The sequence below is a fragment of the Varanus komodoensis genome, unplaced genomic scaffold, assembly GCF_004798865.1.
Source record: "Varanus komodoensis strain SLA01 unplaced genomic scaffold, ASM479886v1 scaffold82, whole genome shotgun sequence".
Classification (NCBI taxonomy): domain Eukaryota; kingdom Metazoa; phylum Chordata; class Lepidosauria; order Squamata; family Varanidae; genus Varanus; species Varanus komodoensis.
The window spans coordinates 57,484-80,803 of record NW_025336508.1 but is presented as its reverse complement, the minus strand read 5'-3'; the positions used below and the strand labels follow the sequence as shown (position 1 = coordinate 80,803).

At 64.3% G+C, this 23,320-nt stretch overlaps 1 protein-coding gene across 1 annotated transcript; it reads left to right on the top strand.

Annotated features, from left to right (window-relative positions):
* Window positions 1–1,184: 1,184 nt before the first annotated feature.
* Window positions 1,185–15,842, top strand: CCDC50 (coiled-coil domain containing 50). Its single transcript, XM_044456237.1, has 10 exons — window positions 1,185–1,274; window positions 1,903–2,032; window positions 2,881–2,971; window positions 3,279–3,396; window positions 5,026–5,775; window positions 10,654–10,772; window positions 11,345–11,389; window positions 12,365–12,466; window positions 13,926–14,008; window positions 15,413–15,842. The coding sequence occupies exons 3-10, from the start codon at window positions 2,900–2,902 to the stop codon at window positions 15,423–15,425; spliced, it is 1,302 nt and encodes a 433-aa protein (XP_044312172.1). The 5' UTR covers window positions 1,185–1,274; window positions 1,903–2,032; window positions 2,881–2,899; the 3' UTR covers window positions 15,426–15,842.
* The last annotated feature ends 7,478 nt before the right edge of the window (window positions 15,843–23,320 follow it).

Genomic DNA, 23,320 nt, shown 5'->3' with positions numbered 1-23,320 from the left:
AAGCCGGCGAGGTGCGCAGCCCGCTGTCCGCCCTGGAGCATCAAGGAGGCGCTGCTCCTGTGTGGTTTAGCATCGGTCACTGCGCCCTTTCAGGGCTCGGCAGATCGTTAGGCGCAGGTGCTTGAGGTGATGCAGGAGCAAGGGGATTCTGTCGCCCAGCTTGCGCTGAGGGCCAGGAGCCTTGGGAACGCCACACGATGCCCCAGTTTGATATCCCGTCAAAACAGGACCAGATTAAACGTAAACAGCTCCCTTCCCTGCCTAGTGGTTTGAACTGAGGTTGCTGAGCTGTCCTGGACAGGTGAGCCTTTGCTGTGCTTCCGAAAGACACCGAGCTGGACTTGGGGGCCTCCCCAGGGAGGGAATCAGGCCTGGCGGATCCTCTGCTCGTCAGAGAGGGCTTCCGAAGCCGCTCTCGGCTGGGCCTGCAAGGTTTTGGCCCCCGTGCAGCACGGGGCGCCTGCCTCCTTCCTGTGGCCACTCCGTGTGTCTTGCAGGGAAGGCGAGGGGCTGCTGGGGTGTCCCCGCCAGGGGGGCTCGCTTTGGCCCAGCTGGGCAGCAACATGGGGCGGGGGGGGCGGGGAAGGCAGGCTCTTGCCCAGCCCAGCGCTGCAAAGTGCTTAACCACAGCACTTTCCAGGTTTTGCCTGCCCTCCTCTTTTGGGGGCACCCCCTGCCCAGGGCAACCCCACCATGTGTGTGCCAGGCCTCAGATAACTGGCCGCAGAAGAAATCGGGCAAAATTGGAGCGGATGGGCAAAATGCCCAAAATTCCACCTTTGGGCAGAGGCTGCCTCTGCTCTGACGGGCTTCATCTCGGGAGTGCAATGGATCACGTGAGCACCCAGCCCCGGACGGCTCCCCCGCCCCCCCCAGCTGCCTTTCTTTAAAGCTCTGAATATTATCCACAGACAATGCAAGCAAGACATTAGTATTTATTTCCACAGTTTGCCCTGTAAAATAATTCCTTTTTTCGCCTTCTCCTTGAAACTGCTTAGGCTGTTCCGCTTTTGGACTTGTGCGCGATGCCTGCAAAGAGCAACAACTTGTGTGTTGTGGGGCAACGTGGCGCGTTGTGTGTTGGGGTGGCTTCTGCCGCCTGCGGTGGCTGGAAGAGTTGTGGGCGGTGGAGCGAGGCGCCCGGCTCGCGCCAGGTGGCTCGCCCTCCCCGCAGCTCTCGTAACCCTCCTCTGCCTGCTTTTTCTTCACAGTGTGCCGAGATTTTGCGGTCTTGGAAGATCACACCTTGGCCCACAGCCTGCAGGAACAGGAAAGTAAGTCTCGCCTGGCCAGCCGCGCGCAATTCCTTTGCCCTCCGTCTGTGCTCTGCATCTTGGCTGGTTTTCTTTGTGGTCTGCGCTTCCTTTATGACTTGGCTCTTCTGGATCTGCTGCTCCGGGGCAGGGACGGGACCGGCCGCTGGAACCCTCTTGCCTCATCCAGTTAAAGAGGGCGCAGCCGCCTGTGCGGCTTCTAGCTGCGGGGCGTGCAAAATCACGTCCGGGGTGGCTCACGCTGTCGAGAGCAGGCCTGGACCTGCTCCGTGCTCGGCGCCCACATTCGCGGGAGCACGTGTGGTGCCGTAGTGAGCGTGTTGGGCCAGGGCTCCGGAGAGCCAGGTTCTAGTCCTCGCTTGACCAAGAAGCTCGAGGAAGACTTTGGCCCAGTCGCCAACTCTCAACCCCACCTCCTCACAGAGGTGTCGTGAGGACGCAGTGCGGAGGAGCTGGCGGAAGCCGCTTGGCTCCTTGCAGGGCGTTTCTGTCCCCTTGCCCTGCGGTACCTGCTGCCTCTGATGCGGGAGGCGTCCCTCAGGGCCAGCAGCCGCCGGCCGCCGGGACAGGCTGGTGGCCCCCGCCCAGCTCTTTCCTGACTGGCCTTCCTCTCCTTGCCCCCCCGCAGTCGAGCACCACCTGGCCACGAACGTCCAGCGCAACCGCCTGGTGCAGCACGACCTGCAGGTGGCCAAGCGGCTGCAAGAGGAAGAGGAACGCACGGCCCGCGCCCGCATCCAGGAGCACCACAAAGACCTGTGAGTGTGCCGGTGGGGGCGCCTCAGCTGCGTGGCGCAGGGGGGAGGAGCTGCTGCCCGCCTGGGGAGGGCTGGCTGGGGGCGTCTGCGTCTGAGGGGCCGTTCCAGCTCCCCTGGCCCAGCGCTGGGCGGCATGGTGGCCGGGGAGCCCTGTCGAGCCCTCTTTGAGAAGGGGGAACGTGAGGGACCTGCAGGCCCAGAGGAAGGGGGTGGGGGGCATCAGACCCCCGTGCGTGGTGAGGAAGCCCGGAACTGTGGGGGGCATTATGGGGGACCCTTGGATGACCTCATCGTGCAAGCAGAGCATTCCAGACCCCGCCGGAGGGATGTTCTGCGTGTGATGCAGAGCTGCTCCCGGGGCCTCAAGTCTTTGCTCGTGCATTTCCCCTCATTCAGTTCAGCAGATCCCGGAAGGACGAACAGGAAAAACGGAGTGGGTGGCACCCTCTTACCTTAGCTGCTGCATGGGCATATTGGCCGCGTTTGCGCAGGCGGGGGCCGAGACGGGTTGGGGGAGTGCCGGCTCACCTGAATCAGGTGGGTGCTGCCATCTGCAGCCACCGGTCCCCGGCTTGCCGCTCTAGCCGGTGAGGGGGTTTGGCAAACCAAGGGTGGGTTGTCTGCGGTGTCGCCCAAACTGGGGATCCTGCTTGTTTCTCCCAGGCAAGCCATGGTTGCAAAGCAAGGTTTATTCTTGGTTTGCGCAGCGTGGCTTGTCTGGGAGCAAGAGGGTCAGTTGACACACACTCCCGGAGGAAGAGGTGAGTTCGTGCATCCCTCGGTGTCCTCTCACCCCGTCCGTTCGGCCCCACTGACCTCTGCCCGCTGCTCTCCCCTGCGCCTTTCAGGGAGCGGCAGGACTGCGAGATGGCGCAGGAGATCCAAGTCCGGCTGGTCATCGAGGCTGAGCAGCGGCGCCGGCAGGAGGAGGATGACGAGGTAGACCCTGAGGCCGCGGGCGGAGGGAGGTGCTCCGTCTGGCCCAACAACGCAGCGGCCATCTCCAGAACGTGGTTTCGCGAGGAGCTGTGCGAAGGGAAGGCGCTGTTGCTGGGTGGGGACCCGTCCCGAAGGGCCAGAGGGCACGTTTCGAGGGGTGGCGGGGGTGCCGGAAAGGGATGAGCCAGCTCCCAGCGAGATGTGCTAGAAAGGCTGCCCTGTGCGCACCCAGATCCTGGAAAGCGGCAAATAAAATGGGGAGAGGCCTGGAGAGGCCCTCAGGAAATAAGCGCCCACCCCCCTTCAGGACATTGCTCGGATTCTGCAGCAGAAGGAACTCCAGGAGGAAAAGAGGCGGAAGAAGCCCCACGCTGCGCCCCCGCAGCACGGCGCTCACGATGAGAGCCACCACCCCGAAAGCAGAGGTAAGCGGAAGCGGCGGGTGGGGGAGCAGTGGGCTGGGGGCCTCGCTGTCCTGCCCTCTGGCCCGGGCGGCAGTCCGGGGTGGTGCTGGGGCTGCTTTCTCGTGAGACAGCCTGAGAGGCGGTTGAGGGGGATGCCCGCCAGGGCCGCACGCTGACCGGCGCTCCTGTGAGCTTGTCCCTGGCCCAGGCTGGGGTCGATGGAGGAGGGCAGGCCTGCCCGGGGGCCGATGCGGCTTTGCCCCTGGAGTGCTCCGGGCGGATAGGGCATCTGGGGGACCTTGCGCCGATCCCAGCTCTGCCCACGAGTGGCAGCGGTGGGCATGCTCTGCTTTCGCGGTGGTGGTGCAGACCCAGAGTGGATCGTGGGTGAGGAGGCCGGAGGCGCGGGCTGGGAACATGCGCCCGCTGATCCTGGACGCATTGCGCTTGCCGAACTGCCTTCTGATCACTGCCAAATGTCACCGTGTGGCGCGATTGCCACCCAGCCTGGAAATCGCAGGGGCAGAAGCCGCTTCCCGGATCGTCTTCTCTTCTCTGAGGCACCTTGAGATCAAATGAACCACCGTCCTGTGGATTTCTGTGATTACGACGCCGGGCACTCGCTTTGCTCTCTGCTGGCGGCGGTTCCTCTGGTGCACACCTGTCCTGCACACCCCTGCGCGCTCCCCAGCTTCGCCTCTGGGTCTGGGGAGCAGCAGTTGCCGGGGCCCGGCCTGCTTTGGGTGCTTTGGCCCCCCGCCCGCCCGGAGCGCGGGGTGGCCGTCCTGCCTGCCGTGCTGCTTCAGCTGCACCTCTCCAGGACACGGGGCTTCAGCTGCGGGGAAACGGCCCAGGGGCGCGGTGTGAGCACCATGCAGAGCCAAGCTTCCTGGTGCGGGAGCTGCCTTTTGGTGGGGTCCCTGGGAGGGCCCCTGGGGAGCTGCTGCAGCCTGGGAGGGGCCTCCACGTGCAGCGCTGCTGCCTGGGCAGCGTTCTGGGGTGGGGAGCTCGCAGCGAGAGCCTTTCCTCCCATGGCAGGGATGGGCCAGCTCCCGTGCCGTTTCCACTGTACGGGGCGTCCCTCGAATTCGGCGCGCTGGTGGCCTGCCTGCACCTCGCAGCCAGGAAGGCCATGCCCCGACGGGTGGAGGAGGCCCCGGATCTGATCCCCAGCAGAACCTCTGGGCCTGGCGAGGAAAGACGTCCTGCCTGGAGACCCGGAGAGCTGCTCCCAGCGAATGCAGACGGTCCCTGCCCGGACAGACGGCGAGGAAGGCCCGGGGTTCAGCCTCCCACACCTCCAGAGGACAAGGACCGGCGGCAGATGGCAAGGTGGTCCCCTGCCTGCTGTGATCCTGGGAAGCAGCTGCCAGTCGGAGGAGGCGGCATGGGGGTGGACGTGCCACGGCTTTCGCTGCTGCCCTCTTGCGCCGCATGGCTTTTGCCCTAACCTCGGGTGCCTTGCGGTGGTCCTCGTGCTTTCCTCCATCTTGCCTGCTCTGCTGCTATTTCGGGGGGTGCCTGCCCGCCTGCCATGTGTCCCCTGGCCTTCGTCCTGCTCCCCGTTGCGCACCGTTGCACAGGCCTGTGCCTGCCCTTGGCCCCTGCCACTAACCCCGGCCTCGTCTGTGTGCTCCGTCCCTTGCCCAGAGCGCTCGTGCCGCAGCCCCCGGGAGCCGGCCCCGGAGCAGGCGGCTTCTCACGCCCGGCGGGCGAGAGACCGCCAGAGGGCCCCCCCACTGCTTTCGGAGGGGCTTGACCTGGAGGTTTTGGGCAGCTCTTCTGAAGTGAGGAAGGCCCGCAGTGGCCGGAGATGCGGCAAAGAGAAGCCGGACGGGCAGCCAAGCAGCCGGGAGAAGCCTCGGAAGCTCGCTGCAGACGTGGCCGATGAGCGCATCAGCGGCGGTGAAGCCAGGACCAGAGGTGGCGGGGAGAGGAAGCCAGCCAGCCGGGAGAGACCCCTGGGGCCCTCTTCGCCCGCCCGGGGTGGCGGAGGCAGCCGGGAGAGGCGGCCACGCAGCCGGGAGAGGCCGCCCCCTCTGCGAGACCGGGAGGGCGAAGTCGGCCACGGCGACCGTCGGCTTCGGGAGAGGTGGTCGCCTGGCCCAGAGAAGGCTCCGAGGCCCCCAGACCCGGTGGGCGACGTAGAGGAGAGGCGCTCTGACCGACACGGCAGCGGCAGCGGTGGTGGCTCGCCCACCCCAGACCGGCGGGGGCGCCTGCCCCGAGAGGATCGGCCCTCCCCGAGGCCCCCCTCCCGGGACCCCAGGCGTCCGGACTCAGAAGCAGCCCCCCGGCGAGGGCACAGGCGGGACACAGAAGGAGAGCGTGACGGAGCGAGCGATGGGCTACACGGCGCGCCCTCCCGAGAGTCCCCCCGGGGATACCCGCGCAGTCCAGGTAACCGGGTGGCGGTGGCGGGGCGCTCTGTGCCCGACTCCGGAGCACGCCGGCTCGTCGCTAAAACCCACAGACCTCGGCGGCTGCCTTAATGTGGAAGCGCTTCCTGCTTATGCGTTCTGGAGCGGCAGAAAGCAGATCCACACTCTGTCTGTGCGTGTGCATCAGAGAGGGAGAGCGTGCGGAGGAGCACACATGAGGACCGGGAACCCGCTAGATGCAAATGTGGAGGTGATCTCTGCAAAATATCACGGTCAGATTTTGGCTGCGGCGGCCCAGTCGCCTTCGTTCCGAGGCAAGAACTGCTTGTTGCTTCACAGCTTGGGGTGGGGGTGGGGGTGGCAGGAGCCCTTCCCGTTTCGGCCGCCCACCACGCTGCGGCTTGGTCGGCAGAGCACAGGGACGAGGGGGGCGTGAAGGGGGGCAAGGCAGATGTTCCAGTATTTGCGCCTTCTGGGCAGGAGGAGGACTGCTCCTGTCTGGGCCAACTCCCGGACTGGGCTGGGTCCCTGGTGCCTATGGATTTATATTTTATTTATTTATATTGCCATTTATATCCTGCCTTTTTCCTACAAAGGGCCCAAGGCAGCTTACACCATTCTCCTCCTCCATCTTATCCCCACAACAACCACCCTGCGAGGTAGGCTGGGCTGAGAGCCTGTGACTGGCCCAGAGCCACCCAGTTGGGCCCCATGGCTGAGCGGGGACTCGAACCCGGATCCTCTGAGTCCCAGTCCCTTCCTCTGAAGCACTATGCCACACTGGGGCATCATGTGCAAGCGACAGTTTGATCTGCTCCCCCAGCCTGAAAGAGGCCCTGCTGAACCCCTGCCTCCCAAGAGCAGCCCCGGGGTGCCGCTCGCGCCTGCTGCTGCAGCTTTCTTTCATACTGCGGTCACAGTCTTGATTTAGAAGATTTACATACCATTTACCTCATTTTAAAAAAACTAAGCAGTTAAAAAATAAGTGCGTTAAACTGCTTTGTAGTACGCATTATATTCGCTCAGAGAGATATAAAGATGGATGAAAGCCCAGAACCGAAACACCCGCAGTGCCCGGAGGGGAGCTTGTCCATGGCAGGAAAACCCACGGTCCGCACTGTGCGTCCAAGTGGCCGCCTTCCCAGAGGCCGCCATCGGCGCAGCCTTGGGCAGCCTGCGATTCGAGGGTGCCTCCCAGAATCTAGCAGGGAGAGCGCCGCCAGGGTCCCGCAAGGCCATCAAGTCCACCCCCTGCTCAGGGCAGGATCCCAGGGATGGTTCGGGGCCGCTGCTCACGGCAGGGAGGTGGCTCGGGTCGGGTCGGGTCAGTCCTGGCGGCACGATCCCCGGAGGCCGACGAGGAAGACGGTGAGGAGGGCCGAGCGGTCCTGGCGGCTGCCTTCTCTGGCCGGGACCCTGCAGGCGCTTGGGCCACAGCTTCCGTTGTGCCCTGGGGCCAGGGCCACCGCGGGGCCTGGGAGCACTGCGGGCCAAGCGTCACGGGCGCCTCGCTGGGGAGTCTGCTCGCGGCCCATAGCTGGAACTCGTCCTTGCTGCTAGCTCTCGGATGCATTTCCCAGGGAGAAGGCAGTTGCTGGCTGGTGGGGGGCAGAAGTGGGGGGCGCTGGGCTTGCGTGGACCCCCCCAACCATCACTCAGTGGCAGGGGGAAGCTGCGGGGAGCTTCCTTGTGCTGTGCGGCTCATGGTCACGCACCCCCTCCTCCCTTCCCAAGTCCCCCAAGCGAGCGGCCATCACCGCCTCGTGGGGAGTTCCAGCGATCGACTGGGTCTTTTAGGCGTCCCCAGGGCTCAAGGAGGGGCCGGGGGCTCCACAGAGCCCCCCACCCTCCCCTCGCCTCATCCTGCCAGGAGCGGGCCAGATGGGCCCCCTGTGCCGCACGGTGCCGCTTGTCGCTCCTCCTGCGGCCCCCCCTGCAGGTGCAGGGCGGGCGGGCGGCTGGGTGCGCTGCAGGTGTTCTGGCGGCGGTTGCCAGGATCCCTCAGCCCCACTGGCTGGGACTTAGGGGTCTCGTCCCAGCATCTGGAGGACGCAGTTTGCCTGCCCCCCTTCTGCTGGGGCCTCGCTCGTGCACTGGCCCCCTGCCCAGCTCTGCTCGCCGGCCCCCCAGCCACAACTGGGCTGCCCTGCGAGGCCCGTCGGGGGCTGCCTCGCCTTCCCCCGCGCCCGGATGCTCTCAGGCCATCTCGTTGCCATGTCGGGCCAATTAGCGCAAGGCCCGGCCGTATCTTTCCATTCCCGCCTCTGCTCTGCTGCGTGCGCAGCGCCTTCCGGGCCTGAAATAGCTCGTGTGTCTCATCTCCCCGTGGGTGCTGCTCGCGGCGGCCTGCCCGTCGTGACTGGGCCCTGCCAGGCGTGCGCACAAGGCGCATGCAAGCCCCGTTCGCCTGCCCCTTCTGCGCCGAGCGGGCGCCAGTTTCTTTCCAGGATTGCTTATTGAACGGCCACCGGCTCCTTCCGTGCGCCAGATGTTGCCGTGCGCCCCACTTTCGGCGTGACGTTGGGGCGCGCATTCCGGGGGCCCAGCCCTGTCCCCGCAGCTGCTTCATGCAGCCCAGGGCATTTCCGCCTCCGCCCCCCACCCACCCCACTGGCAAGCCCCGGGCTGCTCCGGGGAGGTTTGCTGGCGTGGGGAGGCTGCTCAGATGTGGAGGAGGAACTGGGACTCTCTCCGAATGTGGCCGTGTTGCTTCCGCTTCCGCTTCCGCCAGGCACGTGCTCCGGTGCCTCCTGACAGGAGGGACGTCACCGGTTTGGCTTGGCGGAAGGGCCTCTGCCCGCCACCTCAGGGGGGGCCTGGCGAGTGTGAGGCGGGTGGGACAGTCGGGGTCTCTTTAGCCGGACCAGGAGGCGGCCAGCTGGGAAGCTGTTCCCGGGGGGGCCCCGCGCCGCGGTTCCTGTCCCGGCTGCATGGAGCGGAGCGCTCTTCCGCTCCCCAGAGGCTGGCTCGCTCTGCCAGGGCGCTCAGCTCATGCACCTCTTGCAGGGCCGCACGTGGCTTGACCTGGGCGCTTGGGGGGGCCTCCAGCCGGAGTGGGGTGCAGCGAGCAGGGGCCAAAGCCAGCCTCCCTCCCCGCTTTTGCGCCGACTCGCAGTCTCGCTGAAGCGGATGGGGGAGGCGGCAAAGCAGAGGGGGCCTTCCTGGTCAGCCCCCCGAGTCAGGCTGTCCCTTTCTCCGAGACGCCGGCTGCTCCTTGCCGTCGCCCGGAGCAAGGCTCGCGGCTCTGGAAGCCGCCAGGCACAGTCCCTGCTGGGCCCCTTTTGGGGTCCCCTCCCGTCCGGGGCTTTGCTTTCCCCCACTGAGTGCAGGTGGGCAGGGGGCGCTCACCTGCGAGTCACGTCTGCCTGCCTGCAGCATGAAGGCGGGAGCAGCAGGTGCTCGTGCCGCTGCTGTTGCTGGGGCCTTGCACGCAACCCCGCCGTTCGCCCTCCTGCTCGCAGGGTCCGCCTCCTCTCCATTTTAGTGCCAGAGCAACTGCCCCTGAGGCAGGGGGGCCCAAGGCCCCTGACTCGGCAGGGGCTCGACCCTGGATTTCCTGAGTCCCCGCCAAACACTCTCACCACTAGGCCCCTCTGCCCCTCTGTTTAATCTAGTTGCAAGATGCTCTGTAGATGCCAAGCCACCCTTCCCAAATGTGTGGGATTGCCATGCCCATCATTCCCAGGTGGCACAGCCTGGCAGCACAGCTGGGGCCGCCAGGTGTGGAGGGCCTTTTCCGTGAGGCTGTGCGGCTTAAGATTGCTCTCCGGATGCTGCCTGGGTCCTGGCTGTTTCGCTGTTTGGGGCTGGGTGGGGGGTGCGCAGGCCAGAGGGGGGCAGCACCCTGGGGCTCTGAGCACCCAGCGGCCACTCGGCGCACTGGCTGGGTGTGTGCAGCGTGAAAACACTCGCCTGCCGGGGGAGAGGCTGCTGGAAGCCAGAGGGAGGCAGCGAGGGCCCTGCCCCCCAAATATTCCGGGCTGCCGGAGCGCCCCAGGATTGCTGGGCTCACAGGATAATGCTGGGTGGTGCCCTGATCTGCAGGGGTGCCTGACGGGGCCCTGGGCACACAGGGCCTCTTCGTGAGAGGCCCCAGCAAAGGGCACTCTCCAGACTGAGGTGCTGGGTGGCTTGCTCCACTCGGCTGGCCTTGGGCTTGAGAGGCCGCTCGGACCCGCCATTTGCCCCTTTTCCGGGGAGGATGGGAGCCTCCGGGCAGGCTGCCCGCGGTCCTTGCTGCCGTGCTCCACGCAGGGCCCGCCCCAGCTCCTGCACGGGGTGTGGTGGAAGCCGCGGCCGTGTGCATGCGGAAGCCCTGCGACTCACCCCGGGGCTGGCCGGCGTTTGCAGCGCTGCAGGCAGAGCCGCGACGAGACCCTCGTCTGGGGACCGGGCTGTCTCATGGCAGAGCATCCCGTGCTGAAGGAGCGAGGTGGGAAGCTGGCGTGGGTCCCCTGCCCCGGGGCCCAATGGAGCCAGCCACGCCCTCGCGGGTCCCTGGGTGGCCGGTCCCCCTTTTCCCGGCCATCTGGAGCAGGTGAAGTGCCGCTTCTGGGGCTCCGGCGCTGGCAGCGAGCGCCTGGAGCTGGCGTGGGCCCGTGTCTCTGGGATTTGGGCCAGACTGGACGCACGTGGCCTCTGGCCAGGGCCACTGCTGCATGCGGCCCCCGAGCCGGGGGCCCGGCTGCCTCACCCCGGCTTAAAGGCCGCACACCGCTCCATCCTGCAGCCAAAGGTGACTGAAGGTAGAACGAGATGTGCAAAGTTTCAGCCGGCCGGCGTCGTTTGCGCGAAGGTGCTACCCTGGCGCGGCGCTCGAAACGGTCGGGTCGCCCTGGATTTGGGCCTCGCAGTCTTTACTTTCCAGGAGTGAGAAATGTGCCTTGCCGTTTCGCAGGGACAAAATCAAGGGGGACAAAAGATGCTGTTCACCTCGTGCCCCGCGCAGCAGCAGCCCAGGACCAGGAGTCCTACGACGCCGAGATCGCCCGGCGGCTGCAAGAGGAGGAGCTCTTGGTGAGCCGGGCGGGTTGGTTGGTGCTCCCGCAGGAGGGGCGGCGCCTCTGGGAACACGGGTTGGCCTCCGCCAGCGGCAGGCCGGGGCCTCAGCCCCCCGAGGCTGGTGCGAGCACCCGTGGGCACTCCTGGCCTCGCCCTGGAGGCTGCTTTGCAACAGGGCTTCCGGCACGGGAACCGTTCCTCCCAGCGGGATGCTCTGGGGCGCTGCGGCGTTCCCCACCGGAACGAGGCTGCTCCTCAGCAGGAAGCTGCCTGCGAACGCGGGCAGCGGGGTATGGGCAAGGGGAGCCCCGATGCCAGCCTTCGATCGGATCCCCTGGGGCGCCGGAAGGCACCAGCCAGCCTGGCGGGGGCAGCTGGAAGGCCGGGGGGAGGCCGTGCACATGGCGTGGTGGGGAGAGGGAGGCCGAAGGGCGGACCGGGCAGGGAGGGCCTCATAGCGGGGGGGGGGGGGGGGGGGGGGGGGCCCCCCGGGGGGGGGGGGGGGTGCGCGGAAGGGCCCCCGCTCAGCAGCACCTGCTCCCTTGGCGCTGGGGCTCTAACTTCCGTCTTGCTCCCTCTCTTTGAAGGCCAGCCATGCGGACAGGCGGGCTGCGCAGGTAGCCCAGGACGAGGTAGGCATCGTGGGGCATCGCTGCCTTCCAGAAGGCTTTGCTCTCCCACCGTCCTCTTTGTCCCTTCCCTGTGCTTACCTGAGCCGATGTTTTCACACCTGGCCTGCCCGTGCCCTCCCTGGCTGCGTCATGTGTTTCCTTGCTGGATGAGCAGGGCTGGACTCGGACGCTCTCCGCACCGGCCTGTGCGCGAGACGCGGGCGCCCCCGGGCGGCCTCCGGCAGGGCTCCCTGGGACCCTGCCTGGCTTCCGGCCCTGCCGCGTGGTGGGCTGGCGCAGCGTGGCCGGTGCCGTTTCTCCTGGCTGGGCGGGGTGGCGAGAGGCTAGCAGGGCAGCCCCCCAGGCCGGACGGCCGGCGCTTAAAAAGCACCTGGAACTGGTGCGCGATGGGAACATCGAAACACTGCAGCTACGGGGGGCCTTTGCAGCGGCCGTCACTGTGCGAGCAGTGGCGGGAGGTTGTTGGGGGGAAACCAGTGCGCGGCGTGGGCCCAGGTGCGCAATCAGACGGTCCGCAGTGCGCTGCAGCATGTGCTGGGGCTGGGGCTTGCCGTTGCTTGCGGACCTGGCCGCTGCGAGTTCCCCATGGGTATAATCGCCCGTGACGGTGCTACGGTCCAGCAGCAGCAGCGGGGGCCGGGGACCCAGGACGGCAGCCAAGAGACGCTCGTTCCTGGTGGGCGATAAAACCAGCCCGGTGGCTGTTGTGATGTGTGAACCGGCCCGTGGAGTGTGAGGGAATCCTTCGGGAAAATCCGTTGTGCAAAGGGCACGCTTCGGAGGGGAGAGAGATGAATGAGGGGGCGGGGGAACATCAGCCGTGGGTCTGGTGATGCCGGGCTGCTCATCCCGGCCCTGGCCCCTCCTGCAGAGGCGTCTGTGTGGGCTTGGTTCCCCCGCCAGGTCGGAGCGGCAGCTTTTCTGGGTCACGAGTCGTGTGTCTTCCGGCTCACCTGCTCCGTGTTTCCCTCCCAGGAGATCGCCCGCCTCCTCATGGCCGAGGAGAAGAAGGCTTACCGAAGAGCAAAGGAGCGAGAGAAGGCCTCGGAGAAGAAAAAGCAGGAGCCCGACCGGAAGGTGGGTCCGGCCTGGTCAGGCTGGGGGCGGGGGACGAAGGGGGCTTTGTCTGGCCTGAGCTGCCCCCTTTAACTGTGCGTGGGCTGCGGAAGCTCAGCAGCCACTGAAAAGCCGGGGCACGTGCTGCTGCGGGAGAGGCATTTGCTTCACCGAGCAGGAATCTTCCCCACTCCTGCGCCGCTTCGCTGCCCGGATTTTGTTTTGAAGCATGTTTTGTGCTGGGACTGCAGGTGGCGCAGTGGGTTAAACGCTGTGCTGCTGGCCTGGTAGATCGAAAGGTCGCCAGTTCGAATCAGCACAACGGGGTGAGTTGCTGCTGCTCCGTCCCAGCTCCTGCCAACCTTGCAGTTCGAAAGCATGCAAGTGCAGGTGGATAAACAGGTGCCACTTGGGCGGGCAGGTCGCAGCGTTCCGTGCACTTTGGTGTTTAGCCATGCCGGCCACATGGCCACGGAGACCGTCTGTGGACAAGCGCTGGCTCCCTCGGCCAGGAAACGGAGGTGAGCGCCGCCCCCGAGAGTCAGGCATGGCTGGACGTAACGTCAAGGGGAAACCTTCACCTTCACCTTTTATGTTTTGTGCTGGAGGTGAAAGTTCTTGGCTCCGCAGCTGCGGGCACTTGCGACCCGGAGTCTGTCCTAGGCCTGGCCAGGCGCTGGTCTGCTGGTGGCACTTGCTGGCTCGGCTGCTCCAGCCCCCGGTTTCGGGTGGTGGCTGAGCGGCAGGGTCCCGCTCGGCCTGTGGAAGGGCCCAGTTCCTCCCCGACACATCCGGGGGAAGCGTCTCCCGGACCCCTGTCGTGTCAGGGCCACACAGCGTTCGGACTCACATAGGTGTGCATCACCCGTGTGGCAGCAGAGTTTCCAATCTGGGCTGGTCTGGGCATCTTGGTGTGACGGGAGGAAGGGAGTATGAAGGTGCAACGTAGGTTTGGTGCATGGGGCTGTGTGCCGCAATGAAAGTGGAACCCGCAAAACTCCTTATTTATAAGGAAAAGAGGGCGGAGAAATCCCTCCTCAGAGACAGGCAGGCAGGCAGGCAGGCAGGCAGGCAGGCAGACAGACAGACAAGGGGGCTCTGGCTGCACGTGGCCGTCTGCTGCTCTGTCCAGGCAGCGCTGCTGGCCCGGCCGGGCTGGCCCCGCATTCCAGCGTCCCCAGTGCAATTCAGGGCCAGAAGTGCAGGATGACGGCGTGCGTCCAGAGGGGGTCTCTGGGCGGGCAGGCAGGTGGCTGCGGGTGCACCCTGTGGGGTGCGAACCTGCGCTGTGCCGCAGCAGGGAGGGCTCTGCCCATGGCTGTCCTTCCCCAGACAAGTCCGACCCCATCCGCGAGCCAGCTTGCCATGGCTGGCAGCCGGACTTCGGGGCCGGGAGCCCCGCCCTGCCTCACTGCCCGGACGCGCAGCGGATGCCCCGAGCCCCGCCAGCCAGGCCAACCCGCTCTCTCTCCCCTTCCAGCAGCGTGACCTGCATGAGCTGGGGCCCCCGAGGTCGAGGGAAGGCCACGAAGCCCACCGAGCCAGGAGCGATAAACCGACATGGTAAGATGGGCCAGGCAGAGCCCAGCGGACCCGCCCTGGAAACGGGCCGCTGCTCAGTGTGTGCTCGGTGTGCCCCCCCCCCCCGGGATTTTTCTCTGTCAAGAAACGCCTTTCCCGGCACAGGGAAGAGGGCCAGGCTGGGTCGGCCAGCCCAGGCAAATGCGGGGGAGTGCCTGGTAGAGCCTGCCCTGCCAGCCCTCTCGCTGCACGTGCGACGGTGGGGCTGGCCTCCCGTTCAGCAGGGACCAGATCCAGGCCCGCTTTTCAGTGGCCACGGCCGTTGCGTTCCCGATGCTTTGTTCTCCTGGGAGCTCAGCCGCAGCTGTTGCCACCGCCGCCGCGAGTCCTGAGGATGTGAGCACTGGAAGCGGCTAACCCGGGGAGAAGAGAGAGGGGGGAGGACGGGGGGCTGGGGAAGCGACTCCGACGCGCAGAAAAGCTGAGCAGGAGGCGGTAAACGGGGAGACGGCACGGCCCCTGTGCCAACGAGGACATTTCCAGGGTGGGCTGCAGCTGGCGGCTCTGCTCAGGGGGCCGTGGGGGCAGGCCCAAGCTCGAGCCCAGGGGCTGCCGCGTTCAGCCGGGGAGGTGCTGCGGTGGCATCTCCGCCGTGGTGCCGCAGCTTTTCTGGGCACTGGCAGCATGGGAACAGCCCCAAGACGGCCCGAGCCCGGTGGCGAGACTTGGCCCCAACTGAGGGCCCGGGACCCGGGTGGGGTGGGGGCGCTCTGCCGGCTGTGGGGCGTCTTGCCGCCTTCACAGAGTCATCCGTTAAATGTTGGTCCTTTTCACAGCCTGTTAAAGCTGAGTCTAAACCCTGCAGCATTCAACAATTTTCCACAGATGAAAAGCAGGTTAAAACAACTGACAATAAAACTAGCAGGACCCTTTTTTAAGCCCACCTGAAATGTCCCAGCATACAGTGGCCTTTGCGAGCCGAGGGATGCCTCAGCGTGGCATCAGGAAGATGTCGGTGTTGGTGCTGGAAGGCCCTCACTGGCGAGGGAGCTCCACATTTGGGGGGCCACCCCCAGGCGGGCCCTCCGCCTTGGCGCTGCCCCCGGGCCCCCTCCGAGGGCCTCAGGAGCGGGCTGTCAGCCCCAAGCAGGTGCGTGGCAGGGGAGACTCGCCCCACCAGCTGTTCCAGTCCCGAGCCGTGTACGGCGTCATCTGCCACGACCGGGGACCTGAACCGATTGCGTGGAAGCAGCAAACCCCGTTTGTGGTTTCGGGTGCTTTGCAACGATCCGGTTTGAGCGGGCAGCTGTGGCATATGCAGGGCCTTCCCTCCCGAAAGAGGAGGGACAGAAAGGGGGCCGGGTTACAAAAACGAAGAAGAAGAGAGCCGTGCACGCTGCTGACCTCACAGCTCTCTGCCTTTTTGTTTCGTTCTGTTCTTTGTAGGTTACCGCTGTAAGCAGTAGCGGGAGCGAGACGTTTCTGTCGGTACTGGCTCCCTTCCGTAGCAGCCTTTGCTGGGACTCTCCCCGGAGACCTTCCGTGCGAGGAGCTCCCGGGAGCAAGCCGTTTCCAAGCCTCGCCGTGTCTGCAGACAGTGCCTCCTCTTGAGCCCGTGCGGTTTTTCTCTTCTTTTGCGCCTCCGGTCCGCCGGGCACGGCGGTCGCACCTGCTTCTGGACAGCTTCCCAGCTCCCCCGCCCTGACTCTCCTCCAGCGCATCGCCATGTTTTGCTTTGGGTCCGGGCGCCACCTCCTGTTGAGGCCGAGCCGCCACTGTCCCCCCGAGACGGTCATTCCCGTGCCAGGCGCGCGAGCCGGCAGCAGAGGCCCGCGGAAGGAAGGGCGAGGAGGCGGCGCCGTCCCCGTGCGGAGGAGGCGGCTCACGGGACGCTCCGGCCGCAGGGCTGCCCGCCGCCCGCTGGCCCCCTCCGCGTTCCGGAGCCACTGGGGGCCGGGCCCTCGTCCCCAGAAGGCCTTGCCCGGCAGGTGCGGGGGTGCCTGCAGCTCACTAAATAACTCGCGTGTGGGGTCGCCCAGGGCTCTTTCACACGTTACGTTTTGGGGGACTGATGGCCAAGACCGGGGGACTCCTTGGGGACCAGGGAGTGGGGCACGTGGCGTGTGGGTGCCAGCCAGCGGGTCACGCAGGAGTGCGCAGGGCCACGGCGTGTTGCCCTGCGACCCCCGCACAGCTTGCCGCCTCGGAATGTGTGAAATGGCCCTCGGTGACGTTGCAAACCGCACTCGCAAAAGCGCAGTCCGTTTGAGGTGGGCCGGGGCTAGGAAATCGCTCTTCACCGCGCGCTCACCGGTGCGGTCGCTCACCGGACGGTGCCGGTCACGGAGCCCTCAGGCCACGTACGTGGGCGCGCCCCCCCAGGAGACAGGGGGCTGTGGTCCCATTCTTGGAGCCACTTTGGGCCCCGCTCCGTGCGCTCTGCAGACCGAATGGTGTGAGACCCTCTGACCAGCAGCACCTCGGAAAAATTCTAGAAGGCTAGAAGTGAGGCTAGAAGTGATGCGTTGATTCAGCATCTTGCAATGTGTTAGAAGCTGAAGGACTGCCGCCCGTCTGTGCATTTCGAATACTAAAATGTGGCACCTGGGGGGTCCTCTGGCAGCTGCACAACGAGTCATGTTACCAGTGTTTCCGAAACGTTTCTCGACTGGATTTTTAAAAATAACCATTTTAAGGTTGCTCTTCAGAACAGAGTAGAAAATCCGCTAGCAGTCGGCCCTGCTTTGTTTTCCTGTTAGTTTGGCTTTCACACCTTCGGATGCATTTCTGAAACAATGAGGTCTAGAAAGATTTGGAGCCTGTGAAGATGCCACAGGCTGTCCAGAAGTGCCTTGGGCTGGGTGGAAAGCAGGGAGCAGGTTGCCCACCTTGCCCTGAGCTATACATTCTGCGGGGAGGGGAGCCCCCTTACCTGCCCTCCTCCCCCCCCTGCAGTTTTGCAGACCTTGCTCCCAACCCCGCCTGGGTTTCTCCGCCCCGTCCCCGCTGCCTCATCCTTCCTTTCTGTTTGGAGGCCCCATCCAGAAGTATTAACACGGCTTCAGCAAATGAACCGTCACGCACGGCACGATTCCTTCCCTTCGTGCTCCGTCTGGTGCCCCAGCTGTGCCATGCCAAACTGTTTGATTTTATATATGGCTTATTTTTATATGACATGGAATAGTCACAGGTTGTTCATTATTTTTTACTAATGAAGCTGTCGTTTCCTACCTTGCACGTCCTCCGCGTCTCTGCATTTCATCCAGCCTGGATTTATTACCGTGACGTGTTCCGGGGCGGTTTTGGGTGCTTGCCCCGGCAGGGCCCGGTCCCCCTTCTGCTGGGCGGGCGGAGGCGTCCTGCACCGACCGCACGAAACTGGCCTGGTTCCGGCGGGCTGTGCCGCCTCTTTCGGGATTCCTCTTGTGCCCGTGAGCAGGCCCCACGTCAAGAAGGGGAGGGGGACTGGAAGCACGCGTGGTTCCTCCGTGAGCCGTCACGAGTGCCGAGGCAAGAGGGGCCACGCTCCAGTGGGCAGGATCAGGCCTCTGGAGCACGGAAATCTCCGCTCTGCACCCCGATTACTAGCTGCGCTCCCAGGCTGCTCGGGGTGTCCTGCCCAGAGGCCGCGTCCAGGGCTTGGCCTCCCCTCCTGGAGGGTGTTCTGGGGGGTGGGGGCAGGCAGCCCTGCCCGTGTCGGTGGCTCGCACCGCGGCCCTCCCGGGAGCACTGCTCCCCGCTCCCCCCGACGAGCTGGCCTTTGGGCCAAACAGGCGCACGTGCGGCTCCTGGGTGCTTCGCTCCTGCTCCCGAGCAAGAGGGAGGCCGGGCTCCACCCTCCGTCCCTCGCCACAGACCTCCCCCAGCCCACCCCCCCAACACACTCGGCTGCCCCTGGCTTTCCCACTCACCCCGGACTGCCGGGTGCAGCTGGCCGTGAAGGGCAGGCCACCTCTGGCCGTGAGCTGCAGGACCCCCTCACTGGGGGCCCCACTCGCTTCAGGGTCGGTGGGGCAGCTGCAGGCCGTGCATCCAAACGGCTGCAACCCAGCGGCCAGAGCTCTGCAGATGCTGCCTGCCTGGGATCGTCGTGCCGATCAGGTCCCTTTGCTCCAGCCATGCGGCCCGGACTCCCGGCAAGCGGGGCGCTGGCAGGCAAGACCGGCCTGAGCTCCCCCTGCCTCACTCACCAGGTTTGCCGGGGGGGCAGGGGATCTCCCACCCAGGACCCCCCGGGTCTTGTTCTGCTTCGGCCGCCGGTCAGGGCAGGGGGCAGGAGAAGGGTCAGGCCAGCACATACCTCCCGGAAGCACCCTTTGGCTGCGGACATCAGCACCCCGAGGCCGTACCCCGGCTGTGCTTTCGCAGCACGTGGCCGCAAGCACGGTTGTGAGTTCTGCTGTGGTCTTGTGATGGCCGGACCACCGAGCGGTCCAGGAGCGACCTGCAAAGGTTTCCTCTGCCAGAAACCCACGTGGCCCGCGGAGTTGCTTCTCCTGCTCCTTGCCTTCGGGGATCGCGCATCCGGGCCCGGGATGGGTGCCCAGCCGGCGAAGGGGTTTCCCCCAGGCGAGGTTTCCCCCAGGCAGCCAGCCAGGCACACGCTTCTCTCCGAGTCTCCGTTGGGCTACTTGTGCCCGCGCAGGTTGGATTGGAGGTTTTGGCCTACAAGGTCCATCTTCCCCTGCCACTGGCCTTGCTGGCTCCGGCTGGAGCATCCGCTTCTCCTCAGGAAACCTCCTTTAGCCTCCTCAGTATTCTAGTATTTAGTAAGCAACGGCGGAAAAGAACTTCCCATGTAATTTTTTTGTCCCAGTGCATCGCAAGTCTGAAATATTTTGAAGGGAGAAATTAAAGCGTGCTTAATGCGATTTAAATGTTACATAGAATTTTGTAATTTAAAAAATGAAAGATAATAGCATGTTTCCGTTGCAGTGTTTTTAAATTTAAGGGGGGAAGTAGGTGCCGAAACTGTTGGCGGCTGACACTAATTGCAGGCCCAAGAAACTGCGCCCGGCAGGCTGGAAGCGCCCGTCTCTTCCCACGGCGGTTCCGTGGCACCCCGGCCTGCCTTGCCAGCCGCGACCGACTCCATTGCGCTCCGAGACCTTCATGTCTCTCCGTGGCAAATGTGGCTTCTCAAACACACGCTGGAAACAATTGTCTGGAAAACAACTTCGAGGCCACCCGGGCTGCCAAGTGTGATACTTGCGGCTGGCATCCATTCCCTGCTGCCAGTGACCTTGAGCAAAAGCTGTTCCACAGAAACCGGGAGCACTGGAAAAGGGGTCCGCCCCACATCCCTGGCCCCACGGCATGCCAGAGCCGCAGGGAGGGGAAGTGGCGCCTCGGGGAGGGACTCTGCTGGCCCGGCCAGTCCCAGGCACACCTCTGGGGTTTTGGGGACCTTGTGCGGCAGCCGGCAGAGGAGGGCCCCACGTTGGAGCCGCGGGTATGCGCAGCTCTGCTGCACCGGGACGGGGCCTTCCGTTTAGCGCCTCCCAGCCCCCTCCTCTACCAATTCCCCCCCACACCTTTTGCAGGCAGGAGGCACCCGTCTCCTGGGGAGGAGGAACGCCGCCCCCGAGGGTGGAGGCAGCGGCTGACGGTCCCAGAGTCGGCGAACGGCCGGCGTGAGGAGCTGTCCTGTGCCGAGCCAGGCCCTGCTCGCTCCCTCCAGCCATGGACCGGCAGCAGTGGCTCTCGGGGGCTGTGTGATGGGGCTTTTCCAGCCCCGCCTGGAGGTGCCAGGCCGTGCTAGCAGCTGGCTTGCGAAGCGGGGCTCCGCCTGGCCTTGTGCAGCCGAACACCTGCCCAGCGGGTGCCTTTTGTGGCGCCTGGAGGGGAGCCGTCCTGGGCAGGTGCCTCCGCTCCCACTTGCCCCCCCCACTCCCCGCAGCTGGAAGCAGCTCCAGCCCCGGAGGAGGTGCTGGACGTGGTCTCGAGGCCCGTGGTGGGCTGCCGCGTGTGGAATTTGGCTCCGCAGAAGGGAGCCCTGGGGGGATTTGCCTCCACCCAGAAGCCACCTGTCGGTCAGCAGGCTGAGCGTCTTCCGGGGCCGCTGGCACCTGGCAGGGCTGCTTTTCCGCTGCCTGTGGAAGAGGAACTGCAGTGGAGCTCCCACATTTGGAGAAAACCATTTCCCCCGTTACAAGTCCAGTAATGCACCTCCTACAGTAAGCGCTTCCAGTGTGTTTACCCAGAAGTAAACCCCATTCCTTACATGTTCTGTTTTTCAGGCAATTTGTGAAATTCGTGGCTTCCTCATTATCCCCTTCTTCAAATGGTCCTGACCCTTGGTTGGTTGACTGCGTCCCACAGCGACGGCATTCCCGAACTGGTCCTTGATTGGGTCGCAGGAAAAGCCAAAGGTCCCTCCAGGCCGGCACGCTCTTCGAAAGGGGGCATGCCAGCTGCCCAGGGGACGCCCCAGCAGGAGGGGACAAGGCCTCTGCCTGCCCAGCTCCTCCGCCACTGGCGCCCGCAGGCACTCCGTCTCTGGGGAAGGAGGTGGCCCTGAGCCAGCCGAGCCCGTGGCCACGGGCAGCTTCTCCCCCGCTGCGCTTCTCCGGTCCCCCTTCAAAGCCCTCCAAACGGGCAGCCATCGCTGCTTCCCCTCAGCGGCAGGTTCTGCAGCTGAGCTTTGCCGTCCAAATCTCCCACCCGGCAGCGCCATGGGAAGCGTCCGCATAGGTTTTTCGTCTCATGGGGGAGGGAGGAAAGGTTTTCCTGCAGACATTCCATTCCTGTTCCCTTCAGGGATCGCCGACTTCCTCTTGTGCAGTTAATTACGAACGGCTCTTTATTCTAGACGTTTGAAAGGTTGCAACTAATTGTATTCAAGCTGAATGGACGAATTGTGTGCACTCTGCACATGCCAAGCAGAACCCAGCTTGAGTGGAAACACCCTGAGCGCCACCTGGCTGCCCCTCCATCCATCACGACATCGGCAGCACGCTTAAAACTCCCGATCTATGCAATACGCCGGTTTCTCTTGGCTTCGCCGTTCCGCCGGACCTGCTTCGGGGTCCCATGCAGAGCTTCCAAGTGGGCTGTAAGGAGCAGCTTTTCCTCCCACCTTGTCCTGTCTGTCTGGCCAGGGCTATTCTGAGCCCTTTGAATGTCGAAAGCGCCATTGTTCCATGATTCTTACATCATTGCCGTCCACCGTACCTCTTTCCCCCCAGATGGAATTGTAAGTTGATTTTAACCTTTAACACAGGACTCGAGGGGACGGGGGCTTTTGAAGCGAGCTTGGCCAACCAGAGCTTGCCCCAGAACGGGTTGGGCCCGTGAACTATTCTGGGAAACCGCAAGTGGCGCTGTGGGAAAGATGCTCAAGGGGGAGCGACTTGGGATGTGTAAACTATGTTTAAGCATTGTCCTTGTCCTTGCATGCCAGGCCTTCGGAGCGCAGGTTTCGAGCCGAGCTCTTTCAGGCAGGGTGGACTGCAGCTCGACCCTGCGTTGTGCTCGCCCACGACGGCTGATTTACGTAGCTTACGGTCTCACATGCAGCAGCCGCCATTTCTTATTACTTGAGTGCAAGTTCCAACGCAGCGATTCATAACTGTCCCAGTGGCCCACCCGACGGCCACGATCCAGAGGGGTGCATGCACGCCCTCTGCTTGCGTGGCAGGCCAGCCGGTCTTGCTGGAAGCCTCGCTCCGGAGAGTCAAAGGCCTCTTCGCACTTCTTCCACGGCATGGCATTGCCGTTGAATAAACGCCAGCCGTTTTGCACAATCCTGCAAGGGTGGGAGGTGGGCCACAGTGAGCCCGCATGGAAGTCGCGGGGGAGCGTGTCATTGCACACCCGGTCTCGCCCCACCCCTCCCGGCACACGACGGCTCTCCCGTGCAGCGCAAATGCTCGAGGCCGTGGGGCCCGTGTGCGTGCCAAAACCCGGTGTGCCCCCAGACTTGCCCGTGTTCCACCAAGGCACACATTCCACAGGGTCATCTGAGCAACGCCAACGTTTTCTGACTCGACGAAGTACCACAAACGTGTGCATTTCTTCCCTGAAATGTACCCCCCCCCCCCGGTGAGCGTGTGTGTAAGAGGGCCCCTCCGCTTGGCTCGGGCAGCTCCTCTGTTTGTTTCAGAGGAACCCGCTCGGCAGAGCGTCGGTGCCGCTCCATCCGTTTGTCCTGCTTGCCGGTCGCCCGACGGGCCGCATTCTTCCGATCTACTAGAAGTAGCAAACTAGCACTGTCGCCTTTGGCTGGACTGTATCCTGGGGGCTCTGTAACACCAGGGCAGGAGCCGAGGCTGTTTTTCTCCTGGAGACGGTTGTGCTGGAGCAAAATAAAGTATTGGCATCAGCTGACCGTGCGTGGCTGTGTCTTGGCTTTGCAGGTTGGCCATGTGCCCATCACGGCTGTCTTTTCCCCGTCTTGGCGAGCGTGGCAATTTGGAGGAGGGGGTGAAGTTTTGGCAAATGCCATGCGGCCTTCAAACTCCCTTGCAGAGGGTCCCCCCCCCCCCGACCTTGCATGGGCCAAACGCTGCTTCTTCCTTGTGTCCTTGACTGGTGGCTGGATTTTAGCTCTTGTTTATAAACATTGTCAAGCACCCAGGAATTTAGGCACTTTGTAAATGCAAATATAATTGCAAAAGATACTTTTAAAAATGTGCTTTTGAAAGCTTTGCATCAGAAGCCCCGTCCACAGTGCTTCCTTGGAAGCTCCAGGGGAATGCAGACTTCTTCCAAGGCCAGGGAATGTGGTCCGCTTCCATTTGAGAAGAGAAGCTTTCCAAATCCTTGGGAGCGAAGCCGCCTTCAGGACTAGCTTTAGTGGAAAGGCAGCACATAAATGAGGAAATAGGCACATGCGCACACGCTCTGAAGCGACGTGTTCAGGAGAAAGTTGGTGTTCCTGACAGCTTCTGTCCAAACGGGAGCCGCTGCCGGGCATTTCCACATCGTGTGCACTTTATTTACTTATTTGATTCATATCCCTCCTTTTTCCTTTCAAAGAACTCTAAGTGGCTTGCACTGCCTCCTGCTCTCAGTCTTATCCTCTCCACAACAACCCTGTGAGGTAGGCTGGGCTGAGAGCTTGTGACTGGTCCAAACTTACCCGGTTGGCCCTGTGGCTGCGTGGGGACTTGAACCCGGATCGCCCAGGTCCTCCTCCCCGCCCCCCCCCACCACACCCCACGGGCTCTCTAATGACGCTTCTGCCACCCGCATCCCCAGCCTCGGGGCGACGGTGGCTTCTGAGCAGGCACCCTGGAGCCCAGCCACTTTTGCCGTGCGAGGTGCGGGTTCCCGCAGCGGTCTGGACTGAACAGAGGATGCAGCCATTTCCCACTGGTGGGGCTGGATGTGGCACTCTAGCCCCCCCCCCCC

Coding starts and splice junctions, on each gene's coding strand:
- CCDC50 (XM_044456237.1), top strand. CDS start 2,900: ATGGCGCAGGAGATCCAAGTCCGGCTGGTCATCGAGGCTGAGCAGCGG. Junction 3,397..5,025: donor CCACCACCCCGAAAGCAGAG/GTAAGCGGAAGC, acceptor TCCCTTGCCCAG/AGCGCTCGTGCCGCAGCCCC. Junction 10,773..11,344: donor TGCAAGAGGAGGAGCTCTTG/GTGAGCCGGGCG, acceptor CTCTCTTTGAAG/GCCAGCCATGCGGACAGGCG.